This window comes from Ischnura elegans, chromosome 3 (genome assembly GCF_921293095.1).
Source record: "Ischnura elegans chromosome 3, ioIscEleg1.1, whole genome shotgun sequence".
Lineage (NCBI taxonomy): Eukaryota > Metazoa > Arthropoda > Insecta > Odonata > Coenagrionidae > Ischnura > Ischnura elegans.
The window spans coordinates 65,916,559-65,940,180 of NC_060248.1; the positions used below are offsets into that span (position 1 = coordinate 65,916,559).

The 23,622-nt window shown below is 38.3% G+C and overlaps 1 protein-coding gene and 2 long non-coding RNA genes across 3 annotated transcripts in view; 2 read left to right on the top strand and 1 right to left on the bottom strand.

Annotated features, from left to right (window-relative positions):
* Nucleotides 1-2,274, top strand: part of LOC124155957 — a 16,654-nt gene extending 14,380 nt beyond the window's left edge. Inside the window, exon 2 of the long non-coding RNA XR_006864247.1 lies at nucleotides 2,105-2,274. This is a non-coding gene — a long non-coding RNA (uncharacterized LOC124155957). The remainder of the gene's footprint in view (nucleotides 1-2,104) is intronic.
* LOC124155955 (tyrosine aminotransferase) overlaps nucleotides 1-20,474 on the bottom strand; it is a 23,832-nt gene extending 3,358 nt beyond the window's left edge. Inside the window, exons 1-5 of the mRNA XM_046530194.1 lie at nucleotides 19,713-20,474; nucleotides 4,853-4,957; nucleotides 2,896-2,963; nucleotides 2,186-2,344; nucleotides 1,657-1,848 (exon numbers count right to left, since the gene is read on the bottom strand). Of these exons, the coding sequence (XP_046386150.1) occupies nucleotides 1,657-1,848; nucleotides 2,186-2,344; nucleotides 2,896-2,963; nucleotides 4,853-4,957; nucleotides 19,713-20,466 (1,278 nt within the window). The 5' untranslated portion in view covers nucleotides 20,467-20,474. The remainder of the gene's footprint in view (nucleotides 1-1,656; nucleotides 1,849-2,185; nucleotides 2,345-2,895; nucleotides 2,964-4,852; nucleotides 4,958-19,712) is intronic.
* LOC124155956 overlaps nucleotides 2,926-23,622 on the top strand; it is a 26,657-nt gene continuing 5,960 nt past the window's right edge. Inside the window, exon 1 of the long non-coding RNA XR_006864246.1 lies at nucleotides 2,926-2,992. This is a non-coding gene — a long non-coding RNA (uncharacterized LOC124155956). The remainder of the gene's footprint in view (nucleotides 2,993-23,622) is intronic.

The following is a 23,622-nucleotide window of genomic DNA, read 5'->3' on the forward strand; positions in this document are numbered from 1 at the left end:
TTTGGGTCAATCAATTTTCAACTTGGGCATTAAAAATCATATTGTCATAAGAGTATGAGGGAGTTTTGAATGTAGGTAATTTAAATAGTGGTTGGACTATTGGAGTTTTCTTTTCTTATCAAGTTTTATCCAGTACAGTATCGTTAAATATGGAGTTAGGTGTTCATCATAATGGGCATTAAAGATAAATCAGAAACAAGAATTTTGGGGTCCTTGGGAATGTAACAATCTCAACTAGCCTCTGGCGCAGAGATATTGGGATTAAGTATCTAAAATACTTCATCCTACAGCTTTATATGAACATGTTTTTGTGAGGTAGGTAGGTAGGTGAAGTAACTTGATCACACCAATCTTAGGTATCACTATATACAGGGTGGAGAAAAATTGTCACGAAATTTTAACCCTGGATTGCTAATACCAGTAGGAACAAAAATTACTGATGATGCTTATGTTGGAAACGCACCATTAGTAAACTACAGAAACTTAAAGCTAAGCACTCCTATTGGCCATGAGTGTGCCATGTTAATGGATGCTTTGGATAAGTCATTCAAATACTATGCCTGCCGCAGATCGTGATCTATCCAAGGGATCTGGCTACAGGGCAAACACGCAGCCAATCGGAGTGCTTGCCTTAAAGTTTCTGTAGTTAGAAATGTTGCATTTTCCACCTAAAGATCATTGTTAATTTTGGTTCCTAGTGGCATCAGCTATAAGGGTTAAAATTTCGTGACCAAATTTTTATCCTCCCAATATAAGGTAAACTCGAAGACTTTTGACTGAGTGGGATATTTGTTGATTTGGATGTTTGTGACAATAATTTTTGGCAGTTCCCTTGAATTGAGCTTGTTTTATGCATGAGAGCTTCCATGTATTATATATTTTGTCTTATTTGGATTTTTTGATCCTCATTTATCAGCACGATAGGATGGTTGATCATAGAATGGTGAGACTCTAGATATATATGCAGGTCATCAGTATAGAAGTGATACCAGCAACGGGTGATTTAATCTCTGAATTACTTAATAAAATACTAAAAAGGAGAGGCCCGAGTATGGACCCTTTAACAGCTTTTTGGAGATTTGATAGATGAGAGTGGCACCAGCAACAGGAAGGATAGAAAAAATTGAGTTTCTCATGAAACAATTGAGTTAGCTCATGCATTCTAGAATGCAAATGGAAAATTCGCTCAAATCACTTTCAGTTATATCATATAGAAATTCAGTACATTAAAAAAAATCATTCAAACATATTCCTTTAGATTTATGAGAGTTAAGCTTAAATCTATATATAATGTAAATTAAGTCATATCCAGAAAAGAAGGTTACTGGATACTGCTCATATTCTACTACCTTGGATAAATTATCAACAACAAAAATAGTTAGTTTTTTCATTTATAATTCCTGAAACATTGTAAAAAATGTATATTGTGTTATTCTTTTAATGTCAAGTTAATAATTGAACATGTTACAATTAAAAATCACACTTTTGTGCTATGTCAATGCTTAAAATAAATAAATTCTGGTGTTATTACATAAATCAGTTGAATTTATTATTATTACTCGTGTTCCATATTTGTTGAAAGGTTCCTCATAAACTGAGCATAAAAATAATTTTTATATGATTTGATTAGCTTTTACCAAATTAAACTTCACTTACAAAGTGGTCATAGATTTCATCAGCAATAATTGGCACATAATTTCTTCGTGCAATATCCAAGATTTTAAGGAGGTGCTCCTTGGAGAAAACTGATCCACATGGATTGGAAGGGTTGTTTACTATTATAGCAACTGTGTCTGCATCCAGTTGAGACTCCATTTGCTCCAAATCTGCTTCCCATCCTTGTTCAGGCTAGTGGGAGGGCGAAAAGAAGAAGATTATTATGCCATTTATATTTATTTGTCCACATTTTAGTGAATGAATGCAAAAATAATCATCTTTTATTTTTTAATCGCATCTGGTAAAATGAATCTCTGAACATTTTAATCCTATTTTCTGTAAATATCCAGAATCTCAGACCCAGCATATTATTTTGTAAGCTTAGATGCACAGCTTTGTGCTGTGGTCATGCCATTTGTGCTCATTTATTCTGCTTTTACCTCTCGAGGAAAGAACCTCATGATAATCTGAGCCATGATGAGGGCTAATAGTAATAATTAAGGCCAAAGGGCTAACATTGAACACTTACCAGGAGATCATAAGACTTGACTTTTAGTCCAAGACCTTCAGCAAGGGTGCGGTAGATGGAGAATCCTGGGCGAGGCACAAGAATATTTTTTCCTGGGTTCCCCAGCACAGAAATGCACAAATCGAGTGCATGTGAGCAGCCACTGCAGAGAATGACATCCTGCAAAAGTAAGATATTGTATTTGACCCCTTTCTAAATTATCCTTAGATAGGCACATAGGTCACTTAGGAATTTATGATGCACCATTAGCTTAAGAGCAAAAAGCTACCAAATGAATATTTATGCGTGAAATTGTGTATTAAGTTTTTTTTAATCGATTCTCATAATGATTTATTTCATAAAACTATCTTAACTCCTTCATTTACATTCATTTATTGCTCTTATTACACCCACTGTTCTCCAAAATGATGTTGTATTCCAATATGCTGTAATATTCCTAGATATATTAATTAATAAGAATCTTAAAAATTATTGGTATTATTGATTGAAATACTGAATTTTAATTGTTCAAATTTTTATTATTCTATTTTATCAATATTTTCCCCTCACATCCAATTTGTCAAAGATGTCTGCATCATTTGCGTGTCAAAATGTTTTAATTATCAGTGTAGTGATTCATATTTATATTTCCAGTTCTTACATCCTCATTCTACAGATTTTCTACTTCTTCTCAAGGTATATGCTATCTGAGAAAATTTCATTATATTCACCTTAGCATCCACCACTGATGTTGGAGTGGAACAGTATTTTGCAACTGCTTCACGAGCTTCTGGGTATCCTAAAATGAGAAGTTTCAAGAGGAAGATGGTAAGTAACTGCTATACAATTTTTTAAAATGATTTTAATATCCATAATATTAAGTCTAAAGTTAAAATATTTTAAGGTAACAATAAAACATTTCTTTGTGTTTCCCTTCTTGCTGGTGTATTTATGATTTTGAGTAAGTTTTTATACATTAAAGTAATAGGATGGATTTTCTGCGCTAGAAATAATAAAAAGCAGATGACTGCATTATGAAGGCGTAATTATCTTTACGCATTATTCACGACCAAAATATCATCCCTCGAGACATTACAGTGGGCAGAATCGACAGCCATCCGAATTCCGGCATTTCACCAGGTTTATCCTACAGGATCTGCAATGTTTTACTAATGTGTATTGCAAAATGCATAATTCCGCAGGATATTAAGGATTCATCACGCGTGAATGCAGTAGAAGTCCGTTGCCAGGATGATCTGCCTCTTATCGTATGCATTGTGAGTTAACGAATATTAGCATCCCAAAATACATCATTCATTTTTATTTGAGCATGAAGATTTGATAGAATATCTTCCAGAAGACCCACCTGCTGAAGATCATCGGAAAAGCGAGACATCGCGATTAATTCTGAATTCTGAAGTTATCTCGTCATTCCTATTTTTGATGGAATAAAAATAACATATGTTGGAATATTACTCTTGAATATTTTATTTTAATCCGTTAAATGTGGTTTTTTTTTTTCAGACCCATGTGAATTCAAAACTCGGTAAGTGTGATTTTATTTAAGTCGATAAGTGTAGATGCGTCTTCAATGTTTTGGCTCAAGACGGCCTAAGAATTTCGCTGCGTATAGCTTCCATCGTGTCCTTTATTAGTTGAATTGCTTTAAGTCGACAATGGCTCAGAAGTTATAGTCGCTGGAATTGAGCCTATTTTCCATCTCAGTGAAGCCGGCATCTACAAAATTCGTTGGCTGTGCCGACGTGATTTTGAAGCGGGCGCCAATGGCGACGCGGGGACTTGTATGGACGCTTTTTAGTTGGATGAGCGATGAAATTTTGAGGCGATGTCGTGAGTTATGAAGAGGGTAATTGACAAATAAAATCTGAAGGAATCAGAAATTGATTGTATTTGCGTTTTATCATTCGCTCTGTTTTACACTTTAGTTCTCTAAATGAAATAAGATAATACTCACGACGTGTGCATTGAAAAAATATATACCCAGAGCAAAAAGATATATTTTTACGATCTCACAATACATTGTCATAAGAAAAATAAGATAATTCCTTCGGAAAATAAAAAAAATATAAAAATTTACAAAAAAATTAGCAGTAATATTCTTTATGTGGACGGTATTAAAGTATTGTCCCAATTATAATTTTATAGTTAAACTGAAGAATTAGAGTTCATATAGATGGCTTTAAGCATAAATGATATGATTTCCCCATTGTGGAAGGTCTACTGGAATTAAGAATATGTCCGAGCGCTTATGAGACTACTGTTTCATCTTTGTTTGACTAACTTTTATTTTGCGTGTTTTTTTTGTTGAAGTCGACGGAGACCACAGATGCTGTTTTAAGCAAGAATATTCTCCTAAAAATATTTTACACATGAAAATTACTTTTACTAAATGAGAATATGTTTATGCAATACGCCTTAGGATTTTAAATTGTAACACCTCCAAATCTACCATTACCTTCCCATACCGAATAACTGAAAAAAATTGTACAAACTTTAGAACAGGGACGAACGAATGGATTTCCTCTTTACAGAAAATTTCAATTAATTTAAGTTTTGATTGAAGGGTGATATGTCAACATCGGATAAACTTTGACATCTAAAACATAATAAAAAGTGGCTTTAATTATTTTTGTGCGCTAAAGTTAGCAATTAAAACACCAAACTTACCGACGCTTGGAGCATATCCGTTGTATTTCATGGACTGGACACTAGCACAGACAGCCTCTACTGCCTCTTGGGGAGGTTTTAGGTTACCAAAAATGGTGGGGTCCCCTGTGAAAGATTAAATAAAAATTTTAGTATCGCCTTATACGGAGGCGGTGATAAGCCTTAGGATTATTACTATCGATTATAGGCCGTTGAAAGTCAACTTATGATAAATTCAGTAAAGATAGAGTTGTTAAAAGTCATAAAATTATTTCATTTTCAAAAATAAATCATTAATTTTACGTCATAGTTTTTGTGTGGTCATTAAAATTTTCATGTAATTTGTTGGTAAGAGTTCTTACTACTTATTACCGGTATTGCCAGTTTTTACCGTCGGCATTTCATTGATTTGTTGCGCGTCGCAAAACGGAATTTCAAGCTTTTATTAACTGGCAATGGTAATTTATTGCTGCAGATACCACCTCGGTAAACAATTAGGAAAACTTAATATCGTTGATTTTGTAAACTCATCTCGTTATACTGATTAAAAATTTTTATTCGAGACCATTATCGATAGAAGTACTCGTGAACCTTTGCATTGTTTTGTTGGTCAAAGCCCGATGACGTCTTTTCCATCGGAAACTTTACGTTAAATTTTCTTAAAATGATGGCTAACTACCTGAAATTACTAATTTTTCTATTTCATTCATCATATCATTCTTTGTTCTTTTTTATTTGCCTTGAAAATCACGAGCTCTTCTGATATTTTTTTCTCTCATCCATTCTCCAACTTAGTTTGTTCAGTCATCTTTTATGTTTAGTCAGTGTTTTGAAATTTATTATGGTTAAAAAAGATAACAGCACAGAGAAGGAACTTAAATTTCATTCCTTCCTCATGATTATACGACGTATTTAAATTTACTACGCATATTTACGGTTTATTGGTAATTTACCTTCGCAAATTTAATTAGTTAAGAATATGGACATTAAATTTCAACAAATATTAATTGCTCATATATTACACTTAATTCATGTTTCTAATGGCAATTTATCCATACCTTGCATCTGAAAAGCTTATTATGATTAAATCGCTTCTTCTGTAGGCTCTAGGACGTTATTTTTACAATTTTGCGCATATTATATGAGAATAAATGATTGCGATATACTTTACCTTCGATATTTTATTTTACTATCATAGCATAATTATTTTTCACATTTTCAAAATTAAAGAATTTACAACAATAAATACAAGTTTCCTCAAGAATGGCTGATGTGGGGGGGTAAGGTGCAAGCCATAAGTACGGTCCTACTTTCCTATCTTTAGGGAAAAATACGCGTAAACATAGAATGGGAATAAACAGCTATGCGTATTATGTTTACCTTTCGTACATTCTGAGAGGTATTCTATCCTCGAGGTATGCCCAAATCATTTTTCATGTAAGCCACAAAATAAGAATCGACGGCAGAAGTGATTTGATGAAAATGTTAATAATGAAAAAATATAAGTTCACTTAGTATCGTGAAATTCGCTTTTAAATGCAGCGAATAAGAGCAAAGACTTAGATTTGTGTCGCCAGGCGTATATCCTAGCGAACGAAGTCAGTTTAATAAAAATTCCTAATTTTTCCCAAATATTCTTTAAAAAGTTCCTTTATTCCGTTTGGATGATAGGTCATGAGTGCTAACTTTAGCGGGTATTAATTATTTTAATTATAGCCATTGTTGAATTCAGATAGTGAATGAGTTATTTATACAATAGACTTGATGATGGATGGTATAATTTTTTGAAACTTCATGTTACTTGTAATGATAATAATAATAATCAGATTAATGAAATTTTACAAATTTTAATAATGATTAATTAATTAGCGACTGTAGAACATTTGGCTTATGTTCGACTGTTAAAATCTGCCAAATTTCATTAGCTAATTTTTCTCTATTCACTTCTGCATAACCTCAAAATTAGCATATTGTTGCATTTCAAGCTCCGAGATTAACCTCAAAATTCAAAAAACAATAAATCAACAAAATTTGTGTGATTTATCGGAGTCTCACTGATTTAATTTATACTTTTTACCCTGCCAATGTCGAAATGCAGGCTATCTCAACTGCGCAAAATGACCTTTGCGTTTGCTACTGCGCACTCTACAAACGGCTGGAACTTAGCCCGATAGTTTACGCATAACAAGCTAAAGGACCACGTGATTAGCATGCCTTCGCCGCGAGACGTCCGAAGACGACTGAATTCGTGCTCATAAACACTCAACGTTTAACTTCAGGGAGGAATATTTTCGCTGAGGAATTTGGAACATATATCCAGGTTTAAAATTCTCTCCATAGCCGTTAGCATGCTATAATTGGCTCTTGCCGATAAATAACTCCGAGCTTCAAAGTTAACCGTGAATAAATACGAGTATTTGTTTTGTGGAGGTTCCTCCGTTAAGTTTCAAGTCCTGTTTCAGCTGCTTTGCTGGCCGGCCCATTATTATTACGATTAGTTACAAAATATGTTCACTCAGTGTACTTTTCTTCGTGAATGCAATCATTGGGGTATATTTTTCCGGAAAAATCGTGTCCCGTCGCGATGTGATTCTGTTAAGATGAGATTTGCTTTCTCCACCAGTAAGCTTTATTCAAGTCTCACAGACATTAAACTGTCAGTTTCGTAATTACTGAGTGATCGTCATTAATGGTATAAGGCCCGTCTTTCAGTTCATTCGCGTGGTTGAAATGTCACTGAATATTCTTTGGGAAAGATAAATGGAGTTGCTGTAGTTCACACGGCGAAAGAACTAGAAAAGAATACATACAGTGCTTTGCTGATTATTTCCGTAAAAATGTGTCTTATTCATGTCACTTATTCTGAATTAGGTCTAAATTATGTTGATGAACGACATTGATTTGATTAAAGAGACTACAGTTTTATATTTGATCAAACTTCTTGGCCGAGCGTTAGCTTTCAACACAGGGTTTAGTTTAGAAGTTCCTGTTACCTTCCACTTTAAATCGCTTGCTGTCAGGGGTTGCAGGGGTCCCGGGCCCCCTCCGAAGTGAGGAAATAAAAGAGAGGTAAATTCTATTCAGGCTGATCTAACTCCCAAAACGCTTCATGTTAATGTACCCTAACCGGTACAATTAAAAAAAAAGAAAACCTTGCACTGATCTTACCTCCCCTACTCCAATTTAATGCGCAGTTCCTTGCTGCCATAGTGATGCCGTGCTAAAAGAATTCTTGCGTGGTGGTATGGCGTTAAGTATGTGGAGAGGATACATGGGATGCAGAACCTTCTGAGTACTTTCTGAGTAACGGGAATTGAGCTCTCTCACTTTCTCCCGCCCGTGGAGACCAACCAGCCAAAAATCTTTGGCAAGTGAAATCACCAGAAAATTGTCGATTCATTGTCGAGGTTATACTGTGTTGAAGAAAGCCTATTGCGCACTTTGACCCCTGGATTTATAAACGCAGGGATACTGGATGTTACCACCTTTGTAGAAGCTTTGTGCATAGATTGAATGCTTGGAAACTACGTGGAGTGGATCCGAGTTGCCAAGTGCGACATGTGGCAACGTGGCCATTTCCGTTCCTAGTATATGACCTGCGCATCGCCACCGACCGGACTGGTTATTTTCCATGCTCCATCGGCGTGATAGCCGTGAAGCTCACTTATTAGGCGCCATGTGAACCGCGGAGACAAGTGCCAGCAGATTTACGGAGTCTATCTCCAGAGATGGTTGACAACCGCAAATGGAAGAGGTACGCCCTGCTCTCCGCTGCGGCAAAATGCTAGTCGTAGAAGTCACATTGACGCTCATTACGTAGTCCTAGCATGTTGACCGGCAGAGGTTACTCGCTGGAAGAATTTAAATAAAGAAGAGGTATTAGTAACGCCAATAATTGAGAGGATGACGTTATAACCAAAGTGGTAAAGGGATGAGTCATATCTTATGACTTCGCTTTATATTTGATATGACGATAGAATTTCGCATAACAAGGAACTGGCCGCACTAAGCAGAGAGAAAAATGTTTACTTGTTGAGTGAAAGAATGTGTAATTACTGAGAATAATAAAATGACATTTTTACGCTGATGACGTAGAAAAATTGTTATGTCATACGGATAATGAAGGTATTAATGTAATTTATTGGAATTTTAAAAAGATCATTCAACGACAGTACGTGTCAAACACATTGCACAATGTCCGACTCTCTTTTTAATTTTATACTGCTATTTGGTTGAGGTTTACTGTAAATATTATAATTAATGTGGTGGAAAAAGACAAAATCACGTCTGCAGCCTAAAAAAAATTATCATCAGAACCTAATTACGAGGTATTCTTATTCTTTAGTATTCTAATATGCTGTTTGTTTTTTTTTTTAGCCCTTCTTCGTTTCTTTCACTTCCAAAAAGTATTGATTCCCTAGTTTTATACTGAAACGGAACCAAAATATTGGAGTACTCTTACGCATAACTTTAATCTAAAACTTTCTTTAAAGCGTTTTAACAATCTCTCCGCGACGATGGGAGAAAAACAACTTACTTAAGGCTATAGTGTTTAATATTTATGTTTTAATTTGATTTGTTATCCTTATAGCATTTTAAATGAATTTTTCGAACACCCCTTCTAAGTAGTCTCCGTGACATTTGCACGTAGTGAAATTAGCCGATTATCTATTGATTCTATAATTCGGATGGAAATATGAAATTAGTTGAAAACTTTCCCTGAATATTGTTTGTGAAATTGTACGTGAAATTCGACGTTTTTAAATGTAGTTTTCAATTTTTATGTTCTCGTTTCTGGTGTTAAGTATGTAAAATAGATTGGTTGGTTGACTTTATTCTCGGTTTCACAGCGCGTTTGGGTTGATTGTTTATTTCTATTCATTTCTATCAAAAATCAGTTCGTCGCCTCAATGAGTTAGGAATATTTAATTTAAATATGTGAAAAATATAATTCTGAGATTTCATTAGAAAATACGAGTACGCATTATCGTACGTATTTACGTGTCATCGTAAATCATATTTCTCTTCCCGACTTTTGAATTACTTTTTCCCATCACTCAAACTAACTTGCATAGTGTCAACCTCTTGGTAAAAACTGTTACTCTCCCTTGCATAGTTGCGTTTACGATACAACTGCCAAATTTCCTGGAAGTGTGACGGTATCTGACTGGAAGAAAAAAATATTCTGTACAGACGTCTGCCCGGAGCTAAGATCACCTCACGGCATGTAATCTTCGATCTTAAATGGAATCCGAGTTCCGATCTGAAATGCGAGGCGTAGAGTGCCGTGTGGTTTCTGTGACACATAGGATTGCGACCTCCGACATTCCGAGATCTGCGGTAAACAAAATATCTGTTTCGGAGAACTCGGTACTGGAGAATAAGCGGGGGGAGTGAGAGGCGTAGAGAGGTAATGAATAAATATAAAGCGCCACCGCGAGCGGGCGGAGGGAGGGAGATGCGGAGAAGAAACCTGCTGGGCTATCACGCCATGCCAAGGTGATCGGATGCTGAGGGCAAACTAAGGGCATCGGAGTCCCGGCGCTGGAGATGTATAGGACCAAAATCAAAAAGGACAGAAAATGGAGGACGGTCTAAGGGTGGGGATGGAAGTATTAAGACATCAGAGGAGTGGCTGTTGTGAGACGATCCGAGGTACTGGTGATGGGATCGGCGCGTGAGTATCACTTTATCAAGGGCGTTATGTCAGCGGTGTTACTCTCCAAGCGGGAGCGTTGGTTTTATAGAAAGGAGGCATGAGTTGGCATAAAACGGCTGCATCAAGAATTTTTTGTGGTTGGAATCTTCGGTAATGTAAACAGTACAGGGGAAAATACTGGTCCTGATACTTCTAGACGCCAAAATATTTCCCTTATGGCGACTACCCGAGATACATCAGCTGGGGAGATTACTAGCCCAAGGGTATCCATTATCTATCCTCTGACACTCCATTTTTTTTATGTACATAGGTACAGTAATGTGTGCGATTAAAGTGCGATTAATTCAACTTTCATCATTATGCAAACGAAATATGTAGTTGGCGTAATGAAATGCATGATTTTCCTGTACGTGGGCTTTGACGACAAAAAATATCACTATAGGCAACCCACATGCCACCCAAGCACCCTTATTTCTCCCTCCTCCCCCGAATAAAAATTACGTGTCTATAATGGTTCAAACTAGGGTAGACAGTAAAAATCCGATGGCGGCGGCGTCCGGGTGTATTTTTGCGGTGTGCGGCGCGCGATGGCGTTCACGTCGATGCGATTCACTACAAAGCGAATAGTGCCAATCGATTTAAAAGGTGAGTTCCATGAATTAAGAAGTGCAAAACTGATATAATGTATTGAGTATGCATCATAGTACTAAGCATATTCTGGGAGATCCTCGGTCTTATTTTTCAGCGGACTCGGCGTCGGCAGAGGCGTGCACTAGTTTTCGGTGTCGGCGGCGCGCGCCTGTGCATGATTGGGCATAAACGGCTCTGTCCTCAATTGTTTGCGGTAGAAATACGTTCGGAGGGAATAAGAACTCAGAAACCTCTCGCAAAGCTGGCATTTCTTGAAAAATTCATTCCTATTTTTAGACTGGTGCCAGATTATATTTTTAGCAAGTTCAAGCAATTACTAAAGTTTACTTTTTGCAAGTTTTATCTATTACCCATATGCTATTTTTCCCTTGGAGGAATTCGTAGAGTTTTTATCCTGATTAAATGAAGATTTATGGAATATTCAGCCCTTTTCAGTCATCGTAGCAAATGTTGATACATATCGGTTGGCTGCTATTTTTCAGGGAGAAGTCAGTTCAGTCAGAAAATGGAAGCTGGAATGCAATTGAAACTTTGCCAGAATCAAAGAGACTCAAAGTGACGTAACATTCTTGAAAGCTTGACTTTATTACGCAAATGTTAATTTCCGAAGAAGACATACATCCTGTCGGAGTGTCAGGAAGATGAATTCATTTTTGCTATCAACGTCACGCAGGTGTCCGGCAGCGGAAGGTAGAAAGAATTGGACGCATTTTGTCGACATATATTCCACAACCGTTTATATTTCTCTTCTAGTTTCATATCTCTTCCTATTTGCTACATTTTTTCTTGTCAATATCTTCCTCATATTTGAGGCTAGTGAACACAACCCGAACGATAGTAAGATGAAAAACCACGTGAAATTCAATTGAGAATTGAATGTCAATTCAATGATAAAAAGTTCGGTAAAATAATTTCATCTTACCAGATCGGCATAATTGTTAGCGTTAATTTTCTCGTTTTGCGTATCATTTTAATGACTCGATTATAGCACTTTTTATGTCTAGGAAAGAGTGCGGTTGGATAGCAGTAGGGTGCCAAATAAGAGGGTTGGCAAGCTGACTTGGAGAAAGTAATTATGGGGAAGTAAGAAAATGTATGGTATTGGTTGAGGGACGTTGATTGCGTTGATTATACTGGGGAATAGAACTCGTAAGTTGTTTGAAAAACTATAAGAGAAAATATTCATCTGAATATTATATACTAATCGTTTGATTGCCCAACTTTTAAATATCGTATGACCCGGAATCCGGATAATTCAAGTTGTAATCAATTTTTTCTATTAATTTATGTATTGTAAAAACCTACCATATAGTCTGTTAATCTTTTGTTCCACTTCATGGCTCTTACATCTAATTCCCCAAACAAAGTATAGAGGTTATTAATCAGGTGCTATTGTTTTGGTATTTCACATTTGTCATATGTAGTTCGAATTTCCTCACCCCATCAAAGTTCCTATCTAAAAATTTCTAGCTGGTGTTATAAGTAATATCCTTAACTGATGGTTCTGTTTAATCAACACAGCGTAATGAAAAGTAGGATTCTTATTCATTCCTGAATTTAAGTTTGGAGGAATTCTAGTCTCGTATAAAACTCCGTGGGTCGAATCAGGCATTTTTTGTTGACACTGGCACATTTTCTTTGTCGATATAGGGCCGATTACGCCTCAAGGGTTTTTCTACACCGCGCCAAAACGAACTCGCAGACCATTATAGATCTCTATATTGTCGCTTAAAATCTTCATGTCGACAGCATGTGAAAAAAATGAACAGTGGTGTGATTATTCTTAGCCCTCGATAAAAGTAAAGCTAAGAGAAAATTAACTCCCGGGAAACGCCCTGACTCCTCGTCACGTAATGATACTCATCTTGAGTAGAAAATAAGCTTTCTATGCTATTTGGACAGGCTTTAAAACTAAACATAGACTTGTCTCGACTGATGGCATCATCTAATTTGCCGCAAAATTGCAATGCGACACCTGCATACCTCGATGGTACAAAAGATTTTCAGCGGAATAAACCTGCGTCCGGCCTTTTGCTTGTATAATTTCGAGAAATTTTCCGCCATCTGGAGAAGTCCGCGGCGTGGTAGTAATGGAAGATCTAACTTGGCACCAAATTCATCACCTGGAAAGAGGCGTTAGTGAATGTTAAATAGTGCCTCCAATGGTTGCATCGTTACATCAAATCACGTCAATTGCTTTCCGTGTCAATTGCTTAAAACGTTGAGAGCTCACTGCCGCTAACCAAAGAAATAGGCAATGGGTTAAAAAGAGGGAACTTACTGGTGTTTTAATTTTTAAAACTGCAAATAAATAATCAAAAAGTCTGTGAACCATCTTCTTTCTCTTCACAAAGTACACAGAGTTCTTTCTTGGGCACTAGAATAGCTCCATGTGAACGAAAAATGCTCATTGTCGTGTGGTATTTGGAGGAGGCGGCCAGTAGCTAAAGTCATTTACCCCATGAGGTACGAGTAGGGAACTATGAGTGGAGAGAAACTTTTTCGGCGTCCGCATTAGCATGCTCTTTACGAAAGTCACCAAAGACCATGGGTTAACGACCCATTCGACGGACAGAGTGCTATACCTGAAGTGCCCTCCACACCGCACTCATGCAAGGATCGGGAGGCCGATGATTAATTACTGCCACCGCCAGAATTTGAACACGAGCCTACGGGGTCGGAAGCCAACTCTCTAGCCACCGCATCAACCCGATTCCCGAAGCTCATAGTACTTTTAAATTTATTTAATTTAATTCAGACTACGAGTCGAATGCACGAAATAATAATCGAAAGGAGTTTACAAACACTAATCGCTGATTTCTCCGGAAGATTAGTGTTAGCCCCTACCCACACTTTAAGGTAAATTTTGCGGGCGGTTCACTGTGGAGAGGTTGTGAAGGAGATGGTGCTCATGCGGTGTTGGAAACGTTCCAATAGTGTGGTTGGAGAATATCTAAGGTGCGGCTTACACAGAGCGGGTGGGGTTTGCAAACCAAGCGACCAGAAAATAGTTGGGGAAGGAGAACGAGTGAGGTGAAAAAGAAAAATTAAAAAGCGGGTTCTCACATGGGAACTGGATTGGGCTCTAGCTCCACCGTGTGGAATTTCGTAGTGTGTGGGGATGTGAATTTTTTTCTTGAGTGTGGAGGAGAAAATGTTGATCGACGCGAGAGAACGCTTTCAGGGGTGGGGTATAAATATGCGTGTAGTTTAAGCGCCATCTTCAGAAGCCTGGTTGGCGAAGTTATCAATTAAGGGCCATAAAAATCTGCGTTGAAATTCGACTTCAGTCGACTGCTATAAAAAACAACTAGATTGAGATGTCCTTATCCTCCTCTTGGAGAAGAATCATCGGAGCATAAGCTATGAATCTTTTAATATCTTCTCATGCAGTTGGAAAGGAAGGAATTAGAAGCTTTAGAATCTGGATGAAAGCGGATTTGGTGATGATTATTGTGGGCTTTAGATAATGAGCACAAATTTGCCATACCCACTGGCTAGAAAAATAGCGATGTGATTGACGTTTTCGGATCCTACTTAGGCATGGCAGGCATGAGAATTGACACTGTATTTTCATTAGGGATTCTAAATAAGAAAGTAGCGGAAGTTTGGGAAACGAAACTTTAAAAAACATCTCAAAGCATGGTTAGAATTTTACCACGTATATATTTTTCAAAATCGAGGCTGGCGAGCGTAATTAAAAATTACGAAGAATATTTTATCAAGTATGGTCGGGAACTGATCATTTTTACTCATCCTCCTCAGGAATACGCAATGGGAGATGTAAAGAGTAAAGACACCAGGTTATAAAAAGAGCGGAGTGGAAGGAAAGGAAATCGTTTGCGATGTGTATTTTGGGATAATAATCTGTTTCGACCTGTTCTTGATGACTTGCAAGACAGGTAGATGGGATGAAGTGATTTTTTTACTATGTTTCGGAGAGTCTCTCATGGAAGGTGGCACTGAATGAATTAATGCCATCTGTAAAAAAAAGATTCCATTCACGCCCGTAGGAATTTGAAAAAAAACTTTTGAGGTTGGTCCTAGAATCACTTAAAATGAGTTAAATTTTTTAATGAACCTGACCCTCATCATTATCGAAAGATTTGCCTTACATCTCCCACTCTCAGCTTTCCATCCTTGAATTTTTGACACAGTCCAGTAAGACATCTTAGGCTTTACACTACCGCATAATTTGAGCGCACATTAACTTATCAAGTTTAGGAAAAATTTTTAACATTTGGCAATAATTAAATCCCAAAATATGCTAATTCTCAGCTAGTTTCACTGTATTTTTTCTACGGTTATGTAAATTAGATACATTTACTTTCGAGCCGAATTGCGTGCTATATATTTATCTCGTTTTCAACATATTGCATCCTATATTAGATTCATGAACAACTTGAGGCTTAGGATAGGCGAAGTAATCGAGAAGTAACTATTCATGACAGGTAATTTATTGAAAATCGACTATCAACTCCGTTAGGATCGATTTTTTTCGATCAGTTAGATTCTTGATTATATTCTGTGTATTTGCATTTAATTTTGAGCTTTTTTCCAGGGCATATCAAATGAAAGTGCGTCAAAGAAATTATATTTATCATTTACTCTGGAATCGAACTATTGCAGCGTGAAGTTCAACGTATAATTTTATAAAATGTACGTATTGCGACACTTGATTGATTGTCGATCACAAGTATCGTATGTATTGCCACACGAGCTAGCAACTGGTTATCGTCGAAATTGACGCAACTTGCTTCGACTGAAACGGAAGTTCTCCAGCGTGACGCACCTCCGCCAAAGGCCAAAACCAGTTTGTGTCGGCCCCTCTCAAATAACAGCAAAATGAGGCGACGAAAAAAATGGCGAGTATGCTGATATAGAAAGCGCGGACAGAAAAATCAGTTCCAGAATCTCTTTCCCCTCTCCACGCTCTGAGGATGGCAGAGAGGAAAATACAAAAAATCCAAGAGTAAACATCTTGGGCGCGGTAGTCCCCTGCTATTTTGGCCCGGAATGATTCGACAGGATAGTATTGACGGTCGGGAAGCGCTAAATTAGAAAGGCGAAGGTCAGCTGAGGGGAATCAGATTCTGAATGGTACTAGAAGAGTTTATCTAACGTGGGGAACGACGCCCATATGTGTAGAATTGTTTCAGTCGATGAGAAACATAGTTAGGTTGATAGTTTTGAATTGCCATTAGCATAATGGGCGTTACCTAGCGTTCAAGGATATCTCCTTTTAGTGGTCAAGCTAACCGTGAGTGAATGGTAGTAGGAATATTTATATCCCCTTGAATTTTTTTCACATTCACTTTAAATATTTCATGGCTGCAAAAATTCTGATTTTACTGGGAAAATACGTATTATCAAGTGTGTTAAAAAGATTTACTCGGGGCTTAGTATCCGAAAATATAAAGGATAAGCCAAGCTCAGCGTCTCTTCTCTTTGGTTTATCCATCGCAATTGAAGTTATTTTCTCTTTTATGCTTATTCTGAGGATATAATATTCATTGATAACCTTTGGGTTTATGCTTATGTGGATGAAGGAAGAGGCTGGCTTAAAATTAGAAACATGAAACGGGGATTTTGGCTTGCGTTACTAACTTGTTTTCAAATTCTTTTACTATTCCTGGCGGGAAAGAATGCGAAGGTACAATAGATACTTTTCATGACAGAAAACAGGTCTTCCCTAAGGATTTGTTCTTTCAACCCAGCAAGCGACCTTGCGTTTGGTTTGTTGAAAGGAGCGCTCTGAGTTGTGAATCCATATTTAGCTCAGCTTCGAGTCAATCACCTGCGCAAGGTCGTTCTTGCGCGACATCCCATTCTGAAGAAAAGAAAGCTAAGGTAACGGATCTTGTTTTGCTAAATAATTCCGGGAACAATTTTCAATGTCAGCAGCTTCCGCGGAAGAATGCCCGCGTTTTTCATCCCTCAATTTTCATTACTACAAATTAAGTCCTAATTTCACCTCACATAATTCAATTAATGTTTATGAAAGTGAAGCAACTGTGACGTAGCATGCCGTTCTTCTATAGTGCACTATGCAAGTTTTCCCCTAAAATCAGGGGCATCCGTTACTCCACGACCATTGAAAAATTCTGCATATTTTCCCTTTTGTACTCCAGTTTACCGAGTTTCCATTTTATTATCTAGCTCCGCCGCCTCATTTCGCGTTTTATTTATTTTTATATTTACGGAGCCCCATGGGCACACAACGTCCTTCTGTACTCCGCGTTCCATGGGTCTGCTCCGATTTGGTGAAGGGAGCTAATTTGGTCGGCACTCCCGAATAAATCGCTTTTTCGTGGCACATCGGGTGTACCGGTTCAGTGTAGGGGAGGCAACTAGCAACAGGAATGGCGGGAGGGAATGGTGGAGGGGCAAGGTGTCCGGGATAATCGGAAGAATGGGAGTTGAATATAGAATGAGGAGGCATGGACGGGTGAGGAGGAACGGAGAAGAGGCTCGGTCAAGTGGTGGTGGCGGCGGTGGGGGTTGAGTGCAGAGGTCCAGCGGGAGGAGGCGGAGGAGACTGCTTCTGCGGCTGCAGCCTCGGGCGGTTCCAGTGTCCAAGGTCAACCAGGAGTCAAAAGAGGGGGACCGTCGCTAGGGGTGACACGTAACCACTTCGCCCGTCTTCAACAAGCAAAAGAAATGAAGGGAAACGGTTGATTCGTTCGTATTGACTCGGTGATCCGAGTTACTGGGGAAGAATTCGTTCGGAATGTAAACGCCCATTGAAGCTTTATCGGCTTATGACTTTGGGGTTGTCGCATGATGGTCAGATATCGTACTGATGTTTCGTGACCTCTTCTGGTCGCTTCTTCAACTATAGTAGGAAATGGAGGGCAACTACAGATTCGTTCGTAACGACTCGGTGGTCCTAGTTATCGGAAAAAACTTTGTTCAGAGTGTATACGGTCATTGAAGCTTCAACGGATCATGGTGACATGCTTGTTATTAAGTTATGTCGCGCGACGATAAGGTACTGTCCCTACGTTTTGTGACCTCTACTGGTCACTGTTTCAGCGAGTAAATTATACTAAAATAAACCATTAATTCGTTCGTATCGACTCAGTTTTCCGACTTACTGGATAAAAATTTTGTTCGGAGAGTAAATCTTCCTTGAAGCCCTAGTGGAGCGTAGTGATATGCATCGTGTGTGACGCGTGATGATAAGAAATTTCCATGAAGTTTCGTGACTTCTGTTGGTCACTTCCTCAGATATATTTGATGTCTTCATTGTCGGTGAGTACATCACATCCATCTGAAGAAGAGCCGAGATCACGAAACGTCGAGGCGATATCTGATGATCAGTTAGCACACCCGAATAACATGCATATAGGAAAGTAGACGTTTCGAAGTCTCTTCCGTTGCCGGCAGTGGAATCGTCATCCGAACTAAAGTGGACGAGTCAGGGCCGCTTGCGCAATGGCTGCTTACGATCGTGGTTACAGCTGGTGTCAACGTAATAATCTTCTTTATGTCCTTGACTCTTGCTGCAACTAACCGCTGCGCACATTTTCGTCTAGGCTGCTGCGGCGTAAAAAAAAAGTGGATTTTGGCGCGCTCAAGTTGTGACGTAGTCATAAAAATTGATCCCATTAATGCATAGTACGATGACTTAAGTATCGGGAACTGACCATTCAGTAACTTTATGGGAACTAATCTTCTGGGGGTTTTCGGCATTGATACAATATCCAGAAAAACGTTTTTCATCTGTTCGACGCGTAAATCCCTGACGCGGTCTGTGCAATTAAATCTAATACCACCTTTCAGGATAAATGAGACAAAATAAAAACGAGCATTATCAAGGCAGTCACTCTATGTATCATCAACTTCATCTCTCACGGAAAGCGTCGAGCTTTTTTCATAGTCACGCGAATTTGAGCATCAGTGTTGTGGAACTGCATTTAATGATGAATAATAGTTCAAGTAAAATGGAATGTTAGCCATGCACATTAGCTTCAGATTAAATTTTTCTGTAATCTTAATGTTTTTATCAGTGCTTAGTGCTTTAATGTAGCCTTTTAATTATTTGAGCCTTATAGTTAGAATTAAATTTTTATATTAATTGCCTTTGTATTGACTGAACATGAGTTTAATGATCTCATACAACCAATTTTCAATTTTTCTGTCATAAACATTTTTCAGTGTATAAAACAGTGAAATCAAAGTTTATGTCTCGATTAATTTTTATGTCTTACGAATCAAAATTATGGTCAACATGTTACACTTCCAACTTTCTGTGAAATGCCGCCGCAAGTGCGCTTAGTGACAAGATCATCGTCCCTGTAATCCAGGTCGAAGGCACAAGTGGCGGAGAAAGTTCGAGACTGATTCCCGCTACGGAGTCGGCTTCGAGCTGGGGCATGTGGAACCATCGAGTAGGTTGGCAGCGCGGAAGAAACCCAGAGACCCTCGAGCGACATCCGGATCGCCGCTCTCCCCCTCCCCATCGCCCGAATAAAACGAAAATAGTCCTTAGGTTCACACTATGATTCCCTTTCGCAGGCGGAATTTCGCTTCCGAGCATGCGGAAAGTCCGATCACGGGTGGACTCACCGATTGAGAGCGCGATCATGGGTTTGTCCGGGTGCGGAGCCAGCCGGAGGTTCTCCACGATGGATCGGATCGGGTTGAAAGTGTTGCGGGCGAGTGCAGACGCCCTAACGTTCCATCCGCCGCGCCCGTTCTTCATCTTTACTCGAAGGTGACGCGATCGGCTGTAGGACTGTGGTGGCAGGAGCAGCGGACCCCGCGGAGACTTCAACTCTCGACTTCCGTGGCGGAGGCTATCGATCGAGAACAGATCTCCCTCCGGTGTCCTCCCGCAAGTTTTGTTGTTGTTCTCGGTGAACCTCGATGGAACCGAAGGCTGGAGCTGTTCGTTGACCGGTGGTCGCTCGTGTGTATTCGGCATAGACTGGTTTGCCCTTCGGTCTCCTTCAGGAGCTTCTCTCACTTCGCTCGGCAATGCGTTAGTTTGGCGAACGTGTCGCTTGCGACTCGTACCTCTCTCGTTTAAAGCTCTTCGCGATGGACTCCTCCCTATACGAGAAAGCCTTTTGCGCGTTACGACGTCTAGAGACGTTTTGTGGCGACCCGACGGCATTCCACTTGGTTTTTCACCTGTTTTCCTCCGAGGCTCCTCCCCGTTGGTGTCCCATTGGTCGTCGCGGTGGGCAGATCGGTGTCCGCGTGTTCGATTGGTTCCGATGTGATACACACCTCTTGGAGCCGGGGAAAGAGATGCTGAGAGATTACCCCATAGGAGTAGGCGTCTTGCCGTTGGCATTTTGCCGCGACCTCCTACCATCGGGACTCGACCACTGCGCGTCGACCTTCCAGAGTGAATGGAAAATGCGCTCTTTACGATACGACCGATAGTTTTCGCGATTGGAATTCCGCATTTCGATAAAACTTAGTTTTTATTTCGACACCCTTAAAGTTAATAAGTCCCATCAACCATTTCTACATCCTGGTTTATAAAGAATGTTAATTTGATATTAGCTATGAAATTGCAACAATAACTTCCGGAAAATAGGAACTCCACTCACCTACTCTACTGCTTGAGCAATGATAGAGCCTCATAATCGTGACAGTGAAAATAGTTGATTTCGATGTTAATACGGGTTTAATTGGTTTCATCCTGAAAGTATACAATTGGTCATGGTTAAAATATGGTTTTCATGAGGCCCTTAAACGCCCCATTTTGTTTTATATCAAATGTTTTTCAAAAGGTGAGACTTCTAATTTCAGAAGGCGGTTTACTAATAATTCTTTAACATTATACCTATGTTAGTTCAAGTCAATTGAAAATTTGAGGCCAAAATTTTAATTGAAGATGGTCCATGTAATCGAAAAGTATAGATTTATTTTCCTCTATTCTTGAGATCGCTTAATATTTTTATTAGCATCATATAATTGTTTTTCAATCAGCGAAGTTTCCCAACCCCCAAAACTGAAGTGCATTTTTAAGTGGTGCGTGAATGTGCTAAACCAGCGATACTTTTTCCTCATTTCGTCACAAAATTTGTCCACTGCATCTATCGTACATTCCCTAAGCAAGTGGCCATGGTCATCAGTGAAAGATAAATACCGTAGTACTAGGTGACTTTCTTAAACACTTCTAAGACGTTCCTGATGATTTAAGTTGGCTTTTTTAGTGGTCATCACATTATTTTTGTTATATAAACGCAATATTACCATTGATATTCTCATCCACCTTCAGTATAAAGTTGCTAGTCTTACAATCAACAGAACCGATTTGTTTGTAACCGTATGTTACTGAGCTTTCCTATAAATTACAGGAATTTTTATCATCATATACCGGTTAATCGAGAAGCAAAATTGAATGTTGTTGCATGCCATGTGATGGATGGTTGTTTGGAAATTTATCCCAGCAGAAGTATTTTCTTTCTTTGATTGTTTTATGGCTAATTGTCATTTTCGGAGATAAAAAAATAAATTGTCATCTACGAAAAATTATGAAAAAATTGTACTTTTATACAGATTGAGGGCTGCTAACGATCTAATTGTCCTGGTCAACTGTACAGTGTGCGTTCCCTTTACATCATGAACAGAGATGTTAGAATTTAGAATCCTAGCATTTTGAACTAACCTCGAATTTCGAATGAGAAGAAAATCGATTTTTCTTCTCATTCGAATCTTCACTTTCAATGGTTATCAGTTAGAGTTAACATGAGACAAAGCGGATTGGACCTTCTCTACTCTGGGAAATATAGTCATGTTCACAATCTTCTCCTTCATTTTTGATAAATATCGTTTATGTTACCGTGGAAATAATAAAGTTTCTCAGTCGATTTTCGGGCTCTCGTAAAAAATTAGTATTAAAAGGTGGTACGTTATCGAGTTGCCTTCGTTTCATAATAGTCAAACCTATTGTCTATATCCAAAAGGCTCGAATGCTGCTTGAATTGCGTAGAATTTCTCCGAGGTGAAAGCTTGAAATTTTTTTAACGCGCAAGACTTTGAATCTGCCTTTTCCCCAAGTCGATCTGGTGAGAAAAACTTCTGGACGGCCGTTACGGATGCAAGCGATCAATGACAGTTAGGGCACGGTGCAATGAGGCACGGTGAATGCTTTAGTAAAGGAAAACTTACAGTGAAAAAGGATAAGTGGTGAAGGAAAGCCTGTTTTCAGTGTGATTCTGCTCGTAAATGAATGTGTGAGTGAATGAATGTAAATGAATTTAGCCTCTCATGTGATGATTGATCTTACTTACGTGTCTGAAAATTGTCTAAAAAACGTCAGAATTAGTATTTGAATTCTAAGTTCAAAAATATTGATTTGGAATTCTAGCTCTCGGGATGAGTTGCCAGCTTCTAATGAAACATAGTCCCATGAGGTAATTATTTTAGTCAATTGTCAATTTATTATATAGGTTATAATTACTTGATTACACATTGGGGCCCGAGAGTAAATAAGTATAGGTTAAGTAATTTTAATATCGAGCACTCTATGATATTTTATATTTAAATTAGTGTCAAATTAAAAAAAAAGAAATAAGAATAATAGTATTAGTAAATGGATAGGTAGTACTACGATAACTCTAAACGGTGAGTGGTAGATAACTTAAATTCTATAAAAAATTCTCATTTGGGAATTGAAGGGGGCTGGGCCCCCTATATATATCCTATGCCTTATGTGGTGACGTTGAATTTTAGGAGCGTCAAGGAAATAGGTTCCACTCAATATTAGAGTATAGGTGTAAGTACCTTCTCAAAGGTGGAAAAGGAGGTTTTTGCACGATAGGCTTCGAAGGGGATTTATCACAACACGAGATCTGATTAGATCACAAGACACGTTGCTCTCGCCAGCGTGCGTTGGAACTCGAGTCAGTTCTTGCGCAATGGGTTGCCGAGTACAGGCGCACTCACAAGATCTGTACCAAGAGTTAAAATATTCTTATTACACTTTTCGGATTTCCAAATACAAGCCATTAAATATCGTTCGTACGTATGATTTGATGGAAAAAGTCATTAATAATGATAAAAACGTAAAATTGAAAAAATATTAAGATTTTCCGCTGGAATGATGCATAAAACTTATCCAGAAATGTCATATTTTGATATTAGATAAAAATAGATATTACCTGCCTCGTGATTTTTTTCGTACCTGTTGTAAGCACTGCTTTTCTATTAATAGTTTTTCTCAGTCATGGAATGCAAATCTGGAGTTAGTTACCATGTCAAAACGGCGGAGTTCATTATTAACGTTAATGTACTTAATTGAAGCAGTCTTTCAAATAAATATGTATTAACAATAGATGATTTCATCATATAGAAATTATCGTAAACTAAAATTTGGTTGTTCAGTGGTTAATTATGAATTTAAGATTGCACATATGCATGTCACTTATATTAGCACTCAATACTTGCTGTCATTTAGATTTCATTGATGCTTAAATACTGGCATCTGAGAAAATAAATTTTAGATGTGGAGATATGC